Source organism: Pseudophryne corroboree (assembly GCF_028390025.1).
Source record: "Pseudophryne corroboree isolate aPseCor3 chromosome 12 unlocalized genomic scaffold, aPseCor3.hap2 SUPER_12_unloc_2, whole genome shotgun sequence".
NCBI lineage: Eukaryota > Metazoa > Chordata > Amphibia > Anura > Myobatrachidae > Pseudophryne > Pseudophryne corroboree.
Window position 1 is genome coordinate 801,694 of NW_026967486.1, and position 17,396 is coordinate 819,089.

The 17,396-nt window shown below is 45.6% G+C and overlaps 1 protein-coding gene across 1 annotated transcript in view; it reads left to right on the forward strand.

Moving 5' to 3' along the window:
• The window catches only part of NECTIN4 (nectin cell adhesion molecule 4), a 273,593-nt gene that overhangs the window by 129,933 nt on the left and 126,264 nt on the right, over nt 1-17,396 (forward strand). The window contains exon 2 of the mRNA XM_063948717.1: nt 13,884-14,237. Coding sequence (XP_063804787.1) covers nt 13,884-14,237 — 354 coding nt within the window. The remainder of the gene's footprint in view (nt 1-13,883; nt 14,238-17,396) is intronic.

A 17,396-nucleotide genomic window follows, 5' to 3' on the forward strand; every position in this document is an offset into this window, starting at 1 on the left:
TCTGAAGGGTAAGTAATGGCGTCCAGATACCCGGATCGTGACAGCACCCCCCCCTTTAGGAGTGGCCCCAGGACACTTCTTAGGCTTTAAAGGAAACTTTGCGTGGAAATTTCGGACCAAGGCAGGAGCATGGACGTCTGAGGCATTGGTCCAAGAGCGTTCTTCAGGACCATAGCCCTTCCAGTCAATGAGGTATTGTAACTGACCGTAACGGAAACGTGAGTCCAAAATCTTGGCCACCTCGTACTCGACTCCCCGTTGAGTCTGAACTTTGGGAGCTGGAGGAAGTGCGGAATGAAACCGATTCAGGATCAGCGGTTTCAACAAAGAAACATGAAATGTCCTGGGTATTTTCAAGAAGGATGGTAACTGTAACCTGTAGGCAACAGGATTGATGACTTGTTCAATCTTGAAGGGTCCGATGTAGCGAGGTGCAAATTTCATGCTGGGAACTCTCAACCTCAAATTCTTCGTGGACAGCCACACACGATCACCCACCTTGAGAGCAGGAACCGCTCTACGCTTCCTATCGGCAAACTTCTTATACCTGAATGAGGCTTTAAGCAGGGCTGCGCGGACGTTCCTCCAGTTATTTGAAAACTGACGCAAGGTGACATCCACTGCTGGAACAGAAGTTGCGGGAAGCGGTTGGAATTCTGGGACTTTAGGGTGGAATCCATAATTAATGAAGAATGGTGTAGAAGAAGATGAGGAATGGTATTGATTGTTGTGGCTGAACTCGGCCCAAGGAAGGAGTTGAACCCAGTCATCTTGAGAGGAAGACACATATATACGGAGGAAGGCCTCCAAGTCCTGATTCACCCTCTCGGTTTGACCATTGGTCTGAGGATGGTAAGCCGTGGAAAACTTTAACTTGACTTGGAGGGCTTGACACAAACTTCGCCAAAATTTGGCTACAAATTGTACTCCACGATCCGAGATGATCTCTTCAGGAAGACCGTGAAGTCGGAAGATCTCTTGTATAAACACTTGAGCCAACTAGTGATGAGCGGGTTCGGTTTTACTCGGTTTTACTCGGTTTTACTCGGTTCTCAAAACGGCATCTTATTGGCTCACGGATGTCACGTGTTTTGGATAGCCAATAAGATGCCGTTTTGAGAACCGAGTAAAACCGAGTAAAACCGAGTAAAACCGAACCTCGCTCATCTCTAGAGCCAACTTGGAAGCTGACGGAAGACCGGTGAGAGGGATGAAATGTGCCATCTTGGTGAACCGGTCAACTACCACCCAGATGGTATTAAACTTGTTGCAGATAGGTAGATCGGAAACAAAGTCCATCGACAAATGGGTCCAAGGTCGACGGGGAACAGATAATGGAACCAGTTGCCCCGCAGGCGACTGGCGGGAGACTTTGTGTTGGGCACACTTTGGGCAGGAGGCAATAAATTCCATAACGTCCTTCTTTAGAGTTGGCCACCAGTAGGACCTAGAAATAAATTCAAGGGTTTTCTGAATGCCTGTATGTCCAGCAAAACGGGAAGCATGGGCCCAATGCATGAGCTTCTTCCTTAGAACTGGCTTAACAAAACTTTTCCCTGGTGGAGGCGTAGAGTCCATCCCTACCGTGGAGAATGCCAACGGATTAATAATAGGATGCTTGTCTGCAGACTCGGACTCATTTTCTTGCTCCCATGAGCGGGAAAGGGCATCGGCCTTACGATTCTGAGAACCCGGACAGAACTGGAGTTTAAAGTCAAACCTAGAGAAGAAAAGTGCCCATCTGGCCTGACGAGGATTCAGACATTGTGCGCCTTTGAGATATAAAAGATTTTTGTGGTCGGTAAGTATGGTGATTGAGTGGGAAGCTCCCTCCAACAGGTATCTCCACTCCTCCAGAGCGAGCTTGATGGCTAGCAACTCCTGATCGCCAATGGCATAGTTGCGCTCAGCTGGGGAGAACTTCCGGGAGAAGAAACTGCAAGGATGTAGATGTCCATCTTTGGCCCTCTGGGATAACACTGCTCCTACTCCAACGGAGGAGGCATCTACCTCTAAGATAAAAGGAGAGTCGGTGTCGGGCTGTTTCAGAACTGGTGCAGAGATGAACCGTTGCTTCAGAAGGTGAAAGGCCTGTGTAGCTTCCTCGGACCACTTGGACGGATTAGCACCTTTCTTGGTTAATGCAGTGATAGGCGCCACAATGGTGGAAAAGTCTCGTATAAATTTTCTATAATAATTGGCGAACCCTAAGAACCTCTGGACCCCTTTGAGGCTTAAGGGTATAGGCCAATTCTGGATTGCTTGGAGTTTCTCAGGATCCATCTCTAGTCCGGAACCGGACACAATGTAACCTAGAAACGGAATGGTTTTAACTTCAAACACACACTTCTCCAATTTACAATAGAGGTGATTGACACGGAGACGGGAAAGAACCTCTTTTACCCAGAAACGATGATCTTCGAGATTATTAGCAAAGATGAGGATGTCGTCTAGATAAACCACGACATGGCGGTACAAGATGTCCCTGAAAATCTCATTCACGAAGTGCTGGAAGACTGCTGGAGCGTTGCTCAATCCGAAGGGCATGACGAGGTACTCATAATGTCCGTCACGGGTGTTAAAGGCGGTCTTCCACTCGTCACCCTCACGGATTCGGATGAGATTGTAGGCACCCCTCAAGTCCAGCTTTGTGAAAATAGTTGCACCACTAACTCTATCAAAGAGCTCGGTAATCAGGGGTAAAGGGTATCGGTTCTTGACGGTAATGTCGTTCAGACCTCTGTAGTCGATGCACGGACGCAGACCACCGTCTTTCTTCTTAACGAAGAAGAAGCCTGCGCCGGCTGGAGAAGAAGATGGTCGGATGAAACCCTTTGCCAGGTTCTCTTTGATGTACTCTTCCATGGAGTGTGTCTCAGGCAGAGACAACGGATAAGTTCGGCCTCGCGGTGGAACCTTCCCTGGAATGAGGTCGATTGGGCAGTCCCATTCTCTATGAGGAGGAAGGATATCAGCAGAGGCTTTACTGAACACGTCCGTGAAGTCTTGATATGGAGGAGGCGGAACATCAGATGACCTGGGGAAGGAAGAACAAACAGGAAGAACTTTGGCTAAACAAGTCTCAGCACAGGAGGGACCCCATGCCAGTATTTGCGTAGTCGTCCAGTCAATTGATGGGTTGTGGAGACGGAGCCATGGAAGGCCTAAAACCACTGGATGTGTGGCTCTTGGAATCACTAAAAAAGAAATATACTCAGAATGAAGAACTCCCACTCTCAGACGAACTGGAAGAGTACTTAAGGAAATGACTGCGTCAAAAATCTTGCTGCCATCCACGGCAGTCAAAGAGATGGACGAGGACAGTCTCTCAGTGGGTAGGGACCACCGTTTAACATAAGCTTCGGTTATGAAATTCCCAGCTGCTCCGGAATCAAGGAGGGCAATGACGTTCCTGTAACGTTGAGCAATTTGGAGCGACACTGGGAGGTTACAGTCATGAGGAGATGGAGAGGAGATCATTACTCCTAGCCGGCCCTCTCCTTGGCGAGCTAGGATCTGGAGTTTCCCGGACGTTTGGGACAGGCATTGATAGTGTGCGACGGAGCTGCACAGTAGAGACAGAGAGACTCAGAGAGACGTCTTCGGCGCTCAGCGGGAGATAGACGGGAACGACTAATTTGCATAGGCTCATCCTTGGATGGAGATGGTTGACGAGGAGGAGGAGCAGAAGATTTAGGAGTAGATGATCTTCCTCGCTCAGTTGCTCTCTCTCTGAAACGTAGATCAACCTTCGTGCAAAGAGAAATTAGCTCATCCAACTTAGAGGGCAAGTCTCTGGTAGCTAACTCATCCTTGATGCGTTCTGATAAGCCATGCCAGAATGCAGCATACAGGGCCTCGTCGTTCCATGCCAGTTCGGATGCAAGGATTTTAAACTGTATAAGATACTGTCCCACAGTACGTGTTCCCTGGCGTAAACGGAGAATCTCAGATGAAGCAGATGTTATCCGGCCTGGCTCGTCGAAGATGCGCCTGAATGTAGCTACAAAGTCAGTATAGGAGGATAGCAGGGGATCAGACTTCTCCCATAAAGGTGATGCCCAGTCAAGGGCTGAGCCACTGAGAAGGGAGATGATATAGGCAATTTTGGTACGGTCACTGAAGAAATTGCCAGGTAGAAGCTCAAAGTGGATTTCACATTGATTGAGAAATCCCCTGCAGAACCTTGGAGATCCATCAAATTTTGCTGGCGTTGGAAGATGAAGATGTGGACTGGAAATGGGTAAGGTGGGTGGGGTTACAGCTGGTGTCACTGTAGTGGACGCACCGGACGTGCCAGGTCCACGGAGGGTCGTTTGAATCCCATCCAGCCGTGTAGAGAGATCCTGGAGACAGCGGATGATGTGGCCCTGTGCAGCCTCCTGATGTTCAAGTCGGGCTGCCAGTTCTTGCATTGGCCTGGCCGCTTGATCCTGGTCTCCGGCTGGATTCATTAGGTCAGTGCTTACTGTCACAACTGAGGGCCTGAGCTGACGGGAGGCAGCCTCAGTTGTAGGGGCTGAGATGTAACGGAACCTGGGAGGTTGTATCAGACCCCTAGACATGTAAGTAACATGTAGAATAACTGCCCGAAGGCGTGACCACGACAACCAGGATAAAAGTCAATGATGTTTATTATGACAAACTCCGTAACACAGCAGCAGTAAAGGAAACATAAAAGTCAACAGAGGATAAATACAATTCCTGGGCACTACAGGGTGGCAAGGGCCACAGGCACTGGTAGAGTGAGACAGTTCTAATAATCTTCTAGTTGGAAAGTCCTTACCAGGCCTGACTGTAGCAATGGAGAGAACCCAGGATCGTACCAGCTGGTGTTCCAGGAAAGGCTGGGTTGCTGAAGATAAAACGGCTGCTGTGGATACTGGCTGGAACCAGACTGTTGTTGGTACGGAGTGGATACTGGCTGGAACCAGTTAAATAATAAACGAACTTGAGAGCGATGAAATAATAATGAAGTTTGGAGTTTGAGAGCGGTGAAATAATAATACCGGTGGAGAGTGGTAAACTGCAGAAAGGACACCGGCCCTTTAAGAGAAGCTGTACACTGCTGGAAGCTGGGCTGGAAGCAGGTGATTGATGAAGTTTGGAGTTTGAGAGCGGTGAAATAATAATACCGGTGGAGAGTGGTAAACTGCAGAAAGGACACCGGCCCTTTAAGAGAAGCTGTACACTGCTGGAAGCTGGGCTGGAAGCATGTGATTGATGTAACTGGAAACAGGTGAGTCCAGAATGGATCGGAGAGTCAGGCTACACCGCAGATGGAATGCTGGTGCGGGTCTCTATAGCAGAAGTCTGGAGACAGGAGCTGGAACCTGGAAGACAACCACAGGAGAGAGACAAACTGGAACTAGGTTAGACAACCAAAGCACTGACGCCTTCCTTGCTCAGGCACAGCTTACTTATACCTGCAGCAAGGAAGGGGTTGGCTAGGCAATTATGCAAATCAACAATACAGACAGCAGATTGGTGGAAATGCTCAGATGACAAAATCCAAGATGGCTACGCCCATGCAGACACTTGGAGGGAAGTTTGGTTTGTAATCCATGTGAGAATTGAAACAGTAATGGCGACGCCGGCCACAGGAGACAGGAGACGCCAGACTGACAAGCGCACATTTAACCACGCGGGCACAGCGGAGGCCGCGGCTGATGAAATCACCACTCTGACATTCTGCATGTGGAAACTCAGGAACAGCGGGATCCGGTCCTGGAACGCTGAGCCAGCCTTAGGAGGCCTCTGAAGGGTAAGTAATGGCGTCCAGATACCCGGATCGTGACACATCCTCTAGGACGTAAGAGAAAATAGGATTTTAATTACCTACCGGTAAATCCTTTTCACGTAGTCCGTAGAGGATGCTGGGCGCCCACCCAGTGCTGATTTTTCCTGCAAATTACGTTTTGTCTTTTTACACAGGTTCTCATGTGTTAAGATGTTTTACAGCAGTTGCTGTTACGTTAGGCATGCACGTTAGCATGGGTTATGTTAAAGGCCATGTTAGGCGGCATGTTTTGTATGGTGTGAGCTGGTGTGAATCTCGCCACTAGTTTAATGTAAATTCTTCTCTCTAAGTTGTCCGTCTCCTCGGGCACAGTTCCTATACTGAGGTCTGGAGGAGGGGCATAGAGGGAGGAGCCAGTTCACACTGTTGAAAAGTCTTAAAGTGCCGAAGGCTCCTGGGGAACCGTCTATACCCCATGGTACTAAAATGGACCCCAGCATCCTCTACAGACTACAAGAAAAGGATTTACCGGTAGGTAATTAAAATCCTATTTTTATCTGATTATAAATAACGAGACATCCCTCAATACTAATGAGTATTGTCTATCACATATTTACCTCCCATATATCACATATCTACTCCCCATCTATCACATATCTACCTCCTGTCTATCACATATCTACTCCCCGTCTATCACATATCTACTCCCCGTCTATCACATATCTACTCCCCGTCTATCACATATCTACTCCCCGTCTATCACATATCTACTCCCCATCTATCACATATCTACTCCCCGTCTATCACATATCTACTCCCCATCTATCACATATCTACCTCCCGTCTATCACATATCTACTCCCCATCTATCACATATCTACTCCCCATCTATCACATATCTACCTCCCGTCTATCACATATCTACTCCCCGTCTATTACATATCTACCTCCCCGTCTATCACATATCTACCTCCCCATCTATCACATATCTACTCCCCGTCTATCACATATCTACTCCTCGTCTATCACATATCTACCCCCCGTCTATCACATATCTACCTCCCGTCTATCACATATCTAGTCCCCGTCTATCACATATCTAGTCCCCGTCTATCACATATCTACCTCCCGTCTATCACATATCTACTCCCCGTCTATCACATATCTACCTCCCCATCTATCACATATATACTCCCCGTCTATCACATATCTACTCCTCGTCTATCACATATCTACCCCCCCGTCTATCACATATCTACCTCCCGTCTATCACATATCTAGTCCCCGTCTATCACATATCTACTCCCCATCTATCACATATCTACCTCCCGTCTATCACATATCTACTCCCCGTCTATTACATATCTACCTCCCCGTCTATCACATATCTACCTCCCCATCTATCACATATCTACTCCCCGTCTATCACATATCTACTCCTCGTCTATCACATATCTACCCCCCGTCTATCACATATCTACCTCCCGTCTATCACATATCTAGTCCCCGTCTATCACATATCTACTCCCCATCTATCACATATCTACCTCCCGTCTATCACATATCTACTCCCCATCTATCACATATCTACTCCCCATCTATCACATATCTACCTCCCGTCTATCACATATCTACTCCCCGTCTATTACATATCTACCTCCCCGTCTATCACATATCTACCTCCCCATCTATCACATATCTACTCCCCGTCTATCACATATCTACTCCTCGTCTATCACATATCTACCCCCCGTCTATCACATATCTACCTCCCGTCTATCACATATCTAGTCCCCGTCTATCACATATCTAGTCCCCGTCTATCACATATCTACCTCCCGTCTATCACATATCTACTCCCCGTCTATCACATATCTACCTCCCCATCTATCACATATATACTCCCCGTCTATCACATATCTACTCCTCGTCTATCACATATCTACCCCCCCGTCTATCACATATCTACCTCCCGTCTATCACATATCTAGTCCCCGTCTATCACATATCTACTCCCTATCTATCACATATCTACCTCCCCATCTATCACATATCTACCTCCCGTCTATTACATATCTACCCCGGTCTATCACATATCTACCTCCCGTCTATCACATATCTACCTCCCGTCTATCACATATCTACCTCCCGTCTATCACATATCTACCTCCCGTCTATCACATATCTACTCCCTGTCTATCACATATCTACTCCCCTGTCTATCACATATCTACCTCCTGTCTATCACATATCTACCCCCTGTCTATCGCATATCTACCTCCCGTCTATCACATATCTACTCCCCATCTATCACATATCTACCTCCCGTCTATCACATATCTACGCCCCATCTATCACATATCTACCCCCGGTCTATCACATATCTACTCCCCGTCTATCACATATCTACTCCCCGTCTATCACATATCTACCCCCGTCTATCACATATCTACTCCCCGTCTATCACATATCTACCTCCCATATATCACACATCTCTTCTCCCCATCTATCACATATGTACCTCCCGTCTATCACATATCTACTCCCCGTCTATCACATATGTACCTCCCGTCTATCACATATCTACGCCCCATCTATCACATATCTACCCCCGGTCTATCACATATCTACTCCCCGTCTATCACATATCTACTCCCCGTCTATCACATATCTACCCCCGTCTATCACATATCTACTCCCCGTCTATCACATATCTACCTCCCATATATCACACATCTCTTCTCCCCATCTATCACATATGTACCTCCCGTCTATCACATATCTACTCCCCGTCTATCACATATGTACCTCCCGTCTATCACATATCTCCCCCATCTATAACATATCTACCTCCCTTCTATCACATATCTCCCCCATCTATCACATATCTACCTCCCATCTATCACATATCTACCTCCCATCTATCACATATCTACTCCCCATCTATCACATATCTACCTCCCGTCTATCACATATCTCCCCCATCTATAACATATCTACCTGCCGTCTATCACATATCTACCTCCCGTCTATCACATATCTCCCCCATCTATCACATATCTACCCCCGGTCTATCACATATCTACTCCCCGTCTATCACATATCTACTCCCCGTCTATCACATATCTACCCCCGTCTATCACATATCTACTCCCCGTCTATCACATATCTACCTCCCATATATCACACATCTCTTCTCCCCATCTATCACATATGTACCTCCCGTCTATCACATATCTACTCCCCGTCTATCACATATGTACCTCCCGTCTATCACATATCTACGCCCCATCTATCACATATCTACCCCCGGTCTATCACATATCTACTCCCCGTCTATCACATATCTACTCCCCGTCTATCACATATCTACCCCCGTCTATCACATATCTACTCCCCGTCTATCACATATCTACCTCCCATATATCACACATCTCTTCTCCCCATCTATCACATATGTACCTCCCGTCTATCACATATCTACTCCCCGTCTATCACATATGTACCTCCCGTCTATCACATATCTCCCCCATCTATAACATATCTACCTCCCTTCTATCACATATCTCCCCCATCTATCACATATCTACCTCCCATCTATCACATATCTACCTCCCATCTATCACATATCTACTCCCCATCTATCACATATCTACCTCCCGTCTATCACATATCTCCCCCATCTATAACATATCTACCTGCCGTCTATCACATATCTACCTCCCGTCTATCACATATCTCCCCCATCTATCACATATCTACCTCCCATCTATCACATATCTACCTCCCGTCTATCACATATCTATCTCTCATCTGTCTCTGGTTATCAGCCCAGAAGGAATTGCTGACTCAGGCTCCAGCTCCCCTTGTTAAGGCTGAGCGAGCTGTTTGGCAGGGATTTCTGCAGAGGATTAGCAAGTCTTTGCAGGATATGGGCAGAGTGATCAGTGGAATCCAGACCATCTGGTTTTTCCTGTGTAAAATGCCTGTCAACATTTTCAGCTTGATTTGGCTGATTAGAAAGGTAGAATGTGACCCATCATCTTCTCAGCACACCTATCCCATCCGGAAATAGTCTCAGAAACAGACGAGTGACTGATAAACATAAACAAGTGGCCTCTTGTCAAGAGCTTCAGTTCCCAGATATCTCTGCATTCTATATAGACACCTGTCCTAGGTACAGTCACCTCTTATAGAAATCAGTATACAGCAGAACCCGCGGGTGGGTGACTCTGAGCTCGCTGTGCCTCATTCACTCTCTCGCCCGAGGGTGGGTGACACTGAGATCACTGTGCCATAACATACCTACCCTGCAGTGTCACTAGCACCCTATGAAACATGGGCACATTATGGTGAGAGGGGTAGTGAGGTGAGTGAGGTGCGGTGAGGTCAGTGGCTGGGGAGGCACGGGCTAGTATAACGATGATTGTATTATATAGTGCTATACAATTTTGCTATTATAAGTTATAAATATTTTTGTTGTATTACTGTAGTAATAGGGTGTCTCTGCCTTCCCTGGGCGCACATCTCTGGAGAGGGCACACATCAGACTGGCAGGACAGAACTATGGGCAAATCAGTCAGATGGCAGCGTGTATATTACACCAGTGCTCCCGGGATAACATGGTGCCAGTGTGCCAGGCTCATACCTAGCCATGCCACATCCATATTGCTGGTCTCCGAGCTCTCACAGGAGGAACATGGGTCTCTCACGGTCTGTCTCCCCTTGCACCATGTAATACAGTATGTAAGAGAGTGGCATCGGCTCACATGGATAGTCACTGGTGCTGGTCACACTCCTTCCACATGCTGGGACCTGCACACCAGCCCAGCCCTAGGTGTGTCACTCACTCGCTTTCTTTGTTATACACTTACCACGCTCTGTAAAGAGGGATTACTGCGCACTTGACACTTCTCACCCAGGAACTTTAAAGCAGAAACAATTACTTTTAATTATACCAACCTGCTCAGCGTAGACTGTTACTGGCATGACAACATGCGGTATACACAATGCATAGATGGTAGAAAGCACAGGACGGGCAGAAAGGCATACTGGTGTCTAAATGGGAAATTATAGACAGGATGCATGAACAAGGGATCTGTAAGAAACTGGATCTAGAACAAGTCAGAGAGAAGGTCCGTTATACCTGGATCTAGAACAAGTCAGAGAGAAGGTCCATTATACCTGGATCTAGAACAAGTCAGAGAGAAGGTCCATTATACCTGGATCTAGAACAAGTCAGAATGAAGGTCCATTATACCTTGATCTAGAACAAGTCAGAGAAAAGGTCCATTATACCTGGATCTAGAAGTAATCTGGAAGAAGGTCCACCATACACGGATCTAGAGGTATTCAATGAGAAAGTACACAGATCTAGAAGCAGTTAGGGAGAAGGTACACAGATCTAGAAGCAGTCAGGGAAAAGGTACACGGATCTAGAAGCAGTCAGAGAAAAGATATATGCTACAAGGATCTAGAAGCAGTCAAGGAGAAGGATCTAGAAACAGGGAGAAGGTACACGATACACGGATCTAGAAGCAGTCAGGGAGAAGGTACACAGATCTAGAAGCAGTCAGGGAGAAGGTACACGATACACGGATCTAGAAGCAGTCAGGGAGAAAATACACGGATCTAGAAGCAGTCAGGGAGAAGGTACACGGAACTGGAAGCAGTCAGGGAGACGGTACACAGATCTAGAAGCAGTCAGGGAGAAGGCACATGGATCTAGAAAGGCAAGAAAAAAATTAACCAAATGAATGGAAGATCGGGCGCTTATCGGTGCTGTGTTTCTAATGCTGCTGCTATAATATTTGGGGATAGTTACACCCCAACTACACATAAGAAAATTACAGGAAAAAGAATAGCAGCGCTGAATGAATTGTTGTAAGCAATTAATGATACGAAGGATTGAGTGATAAATTAATTATACAATTTAATAAAATTGTTTAAAATAATGACGGCCTTTAAGTAAAAATTGGATACACATCCATATGACAGTTAAAAAACAATTCATGTGGGTCAAATGAAATTGACTGCCTGGCACATTATCATCCGTTCCTGATGTAAAAACCTGGAATTTAGCAGATGGAGACAGACTGACGGCGCAGTCACACCAATGCACTTTACCCAAAACCGCTAGAGGTGTAGTCCCTTTGAGATCGTCACTGATGTTTTGGCTTCCAATCAGCCGGATTCAGGGTCCTCATTTGTTACGGTGTCCTCTTTATGAAGATGGGGTAGATGGTGCTCCTTAATCAGGAGATAGTTGTCTCGGTTGAACTGCAGATGGTAAAGTCCAGTGTCTGGTCCGGATATAGTGCGGCAGTCAAAATTGGCGTAATAGTTGACCCAAGTAGCCTCCTCCTAACGCGTTTCACTGCAAGGCACTGCAGCTTTATCAAAAAAGGTCCGGAAGAAGGTTCAGAATATACGGATCTAGAAGCAGTCAGGGAGAAGGTACACAGATCTAGAAGCAGTCAGGGAGAAGGTACATGGATCTAGAAGCAGTTAGGGAGAAGGTACAGAATACACGGATCTAGAAGCAGTCGGGGAGAAGGTACATGGATCTAGAAGCAGTTAGGGAGAAGGTACAGAATACATGGATCTAGAAGCAGTCAGGGAGAAGGTACACAGATCTAGAAGCAGTCAGGGAGAAGGTACAGAATACACGTATCTAGAAGCAGTCAGGGAGAAGGCACACGGATCTAGAAGCAGTCAGGGAGAAGGTACATGGATCTAGAAGCAGTTAGGGAGAAGGTACAGAATACACGGCTCTAGAAGCAGTCAGGGAGAAGGTACATGGTTCTAGAAGCAGTCAGGGAGAAGGTACATGGTTCTAGAAGCAGTCAGGGAGAAGGTACATGGATCTAGAAGCAGTTAGGGAGAAGGTACAGAATACACGGCTCTAGAAGCAGTCAGGGAGAAGGTACATGGTTCTAGAAGCAGTCAGGGAGAAGGTACAGAATGCTCAGATCTAGAAGCAGTCAGGGAGAAGGTACACGGATCTAGAAGCAGTCAGGGAGAAGGTACATGGATCTAGAAGCAGTCAGGGAGAAGGTACAGAATACACGTATCTAGAAGCAGTCAGGGAGAAGGCACACGGATCTTGAAGCAGTCAGGGAGAAGGTACACGGATCTAGAAGCAGTCAGGGAGAAGGTACGCGGATCTAGAAGCAGTTAGGGAGAAGGTACAGAATACACTGATCTAGAAGCAGTCAGGGAGAAAGTACACGGATCTAGAAGCAGTCAGGGAGAATGTACATGGATCTAGAAGCAGTCAGGGAGAAGGTACATGGTTCTAGAAGCAGTCAGGGAGAAGGTAGATGGATCTAGAAGCAGTCAGGGAGAAGGTATACGGATCTAGAAGCAGTGAGGGAGAAGGTACAGAATGCTCAGATCTAAAAGCAGTCAGGGAGAAGGTACACGGATCTAGAAGCAGTCAGGGAGAAGGCACACGGATCTAGAAGTAGTCAGGGAGAAGGCACATGGATCTAGAAGCAGTTAGGGAGAAGGTACACGGATCTAGAAGCAGTTAGGGAGAAGGTACAGAATACACGGATCTAGAAGCAGTCAGGGAAAAGGTACATGGATCTAGAAGCAGTCAGGGAGAAGGTACACGGATCTAGAAGCAGTTAGGGAGAAGGTACAGAATACACGGATCTAGAAGCAGTCAGGGAGAAGGTACCGAATACATGAATCTAGAAGCAGTCAGGGAGAAGGTACAGAATACACGGATCTAGAAGCAGTTAGGGAGAAGGTACAGAATGCTCGGATCTAGAAGCAGTCAGGGAGAAGGTACAGAATACACGGATCTAGAAGCAGTCAGGGAGAAGGTACAGAATACACGGATCTAGAAGCAGTCAGGGAGAAGGTACACGGATCTTGAAGCAGTTAGGGAGAAGGTACAGAATACACGCATCTAGAAGCAGTCACGGAGAAGGTACACTGATCTAGAAGCAGTTAGGGAGAAGGTACACGGGTCTAGAAGCAGTCAGGGAGAAGGTACATGGTACTGGATTGTACATTTTGCACACACCATAATTCATTGTCCCTTCTCATGTTATCCTGGATACCCCTCTCCCATGATCCATACATGTCTATAGCAGGAGAAGATGTCAATTAATGACCCGGCTTTCTCTTGCAGGGTGCTCGGCTGGCATCGTCAGGACAGAGAAGAGTATCACAGCCGTCCTGGGATTAGATGTCACTCTGGCATGTCATTACGAAGCACAGGAAGGAGAAAAGGTGTCTCAGATTGTCTGGTCCAAGAAAGTCGTGAATGGTCAGGATATCCAGATTGCCATCCTGAATACGGAGTTTGGGTCCCATGTCTATAATCAGTATAAGGGCAGAGTTAGGGAGAAGGCTCCGCCGCAGATGGAAGATGGCACAATAATACTGAAGAACGCTGTGCAGGCGGATGAAGGGGTGTACCAGTGCCGGGTCAACACATTTCCAGCCGGGAACTTTGAAGCCGACCTAAGATTAAATGTTCTTGGTAAGAATAGTCTACAGCAATGGAATCACGGTGCCTTAGAGCATCAGAATTATTTTCACAGAATAATATATTTCTCTGTATATACAGTATATATGTATATGTCATCCTTAAGTACAGTTATATGGTGGGGGAAATATTCTCTCCAGTATGATTACATATAGCCATCAGCGCCTGTTTTGATTAGCACATTGACCATAAATAATTTGATTTGGTCCTGGACCAACAACCCAGGGCCCCCCTGCAAGTATCCCGCAGCACCCCAGGGAGCCATGGCACACAGTATGAGAACCCCTGGTCTACAGTAACAGGCATAAGGCAAGGGATCAGTATGAGATCCCGGTGTACGGGAGACACCGGGATCCCGGCAGCTAGCGCAGCATGTCCCCACGTGGGCTCGCTGCGCTTGCTATGCTTCAGGCCCGGTGGCGACCTTCGCTCGCCACAGGGTATTATTCCCCTCCGGGTGGTGGCGTGGACTACCTGGTATTTGAGGTGGTGTCGCGATTCCGGCATCTCTATCCTGACAGGCGGTAAAGTGACTGCCTCCCTAGGGCAAGAGTATGCCAACATTCCCCTTCAGAGAGAGTGCAGCCGTTCCCGCAAGGTCTACGTTCTGTTCATTGCTGCAGACACTTAGCGTTTGGCTGAATATTCTGTTTTCTAGACGTTGCATTGGTCTAGCCCATAGGCAGACGCACCGCTTCCGCACTTTCCTTACACTTCATTTACTAGTAGATTTTTTGGAAAGTGTATGGCTTCCAATTAACTATCTTGGACTCCCCTTTGAGATTTACTTAGAATTATTTAATGGTGCCTGGGAATGTTTAAGATGAAAGTATGGAACTAATTGAATGTTACATTATCACAAATATTTCTCACCCAGACTGACACATGAGAATCAGTCAGTTTTCTGTCTTTGGCCCTCCTTCTGACCTGATTGCATGCAGCAACTTTTTGCTGCCCGTGCGATCAGGTAGGCTCCGCCTATGGGGAGTGGATTTTTGCATAGCAAGGTTGTGATCGCTTGTGCAGCCGTGCTATGCAAAAAAGTTTTGTGCAGAATAGGAGTAGGGTCAGACTTACTTACCAGTTGCGATCACTTCAGCGTGTCAAGTCCTGGAATTGATGTCGGACATCCGCCCTCCAAACACCTCGACGCGCCTGCGTTGGACTCGCCACTCCACGAAAACGGTCAGTTGACGCCCGGATCCGCCTTCCTGCTGTCAATCTTCTTGCGGTTGCCGCTGTGACCACTTTCTACATAGGAAGCGTCGCTTCCGGACAACGGCCATCGCTGGGCAACAATGCGCCTGCGCATTACGGCCGCAGCGCATGCGCGTTTTTGACCCGATTGCACGGCTGCGAAAAAGTGCAGAGTGCGATCGGGTCGGAATGACCCCCACATGTCTCTATACAACAACATCACTTATGAATATTAGGTAATGGAAGAGGCTATCATTGGAATATTAAAGTAGGGTTTATGTTTTTCTTTTAGATATAGGATATGTCTGTGTGATTTTTATTAAGTATTTAGTAAAAGTTATATTTTAACTGGACTAAATTAATAAGAAGTTTACTTCTTTCTCTGCTAAGGGAGACCCATCTGTTTACTCAGTAATACTTACACCAAGGGGCGCACCACCAACACGACAGTATATAGTGGAATCATCCCTTCATACATATCATATGTTGATACATACCAATGTGTAAATAATAATGTGGGAAATTACCACTGTGTGGTGCAGGATCAGTATACTTGTTTTTACTTATAGTGGTTGTGAGGAAATGAGGTCTGTGACCATTAATATAGCTATGCCTCATTTCCCATGTCACATATGTACTTTTTATACCCATATCCATATACATCCAATTCGTCTGTCTATTCATTCTCCGTAACATGTCCATTGCTGCTCACCCAATACTGTGTATACAGCAACCTTAATATTGTTAATATCTGCAATTGTGTTATGTTATCTGTGACCCTTTAGATAATGTATTTATGTTAGACCTTGTTTCCTATTGTTATCATACACCACAGTGGACCCTCAGAGGGTGAGTCATATAAGGTACCATTGTCCATGTTTGTTTACTCCCTATTGTCCAAAAGTAAGCTGACCAGACAGGGTGGCTCTCTGACTGATGTAATCACCTTGATTAGAATATGTATTGTATTCCAATGCTGTAAGATCCTAAAACACAGAGGTCACACACACAATATGAAGCTTCTGGAGATATAAGTAGAGCTACCCAGAGAGCTGAAGGGAGATTCTTCGATACCAGGCTAAGAAGTAATGTTCTGCCAGGGATCTGCTTGGGGACCCATTATATTGGATTTATCTGGGACTCTGTATTGCTAGAAGAGACTCTGCTCCCAGACTAAGAAGTAATGTTCTGTCAGGAGATTGTGGTGGGAATTGTCATGTGGAATTGGATTACAGAAGTGTGCTGAACTGTGTTATAACCTATTCTGTCACTAAACCCTGGTTGGTTTTTCATCTACCACCAAGCTTGAGTGATTTGGAACCCAATATCTTCACAGTGGTATATATTACTAGGATATATTATTAGGGTATAGTAGTATATTACTAGGATATATTATTATTATTATTATTATTATTAGGGTATAGTGGTATATTACTAGGATATATTATTAGGGTATAGTGGTATATTACTAGGATATATTATTATTATTATTATTATTATTATTAGGGTATAGTGGTATATTACTAGGATATATTATTATTATTATTATTATTATTATTATTATTAGGGTATAGTGGTATATTACTAGGATATATTATTATTAGGGTAAAGTGGTATATATTACTAGGATATATTATTATTAGGGTATAGTGGTATATATTACTAGGATATATTATTATTATTATTATTATTATTATTATTAGGGTATAGTGGTATATTACTAGGATATATTATTATTATTATTAGGGTATAGTAGTATATTACTAGGATATATTATTATTATTATTAGGGTATAGTGGTATATTACTAGGATATATTATTATTAGGGTAAAGTGGTATATATATTACTAGGATATATTATTAGGGTAAAGTGGTATATATTACTAGGATATATTATTATTAGGGTATAGTGGTATATATTACTAGGATATATTATTATTATTATTATTATTATTA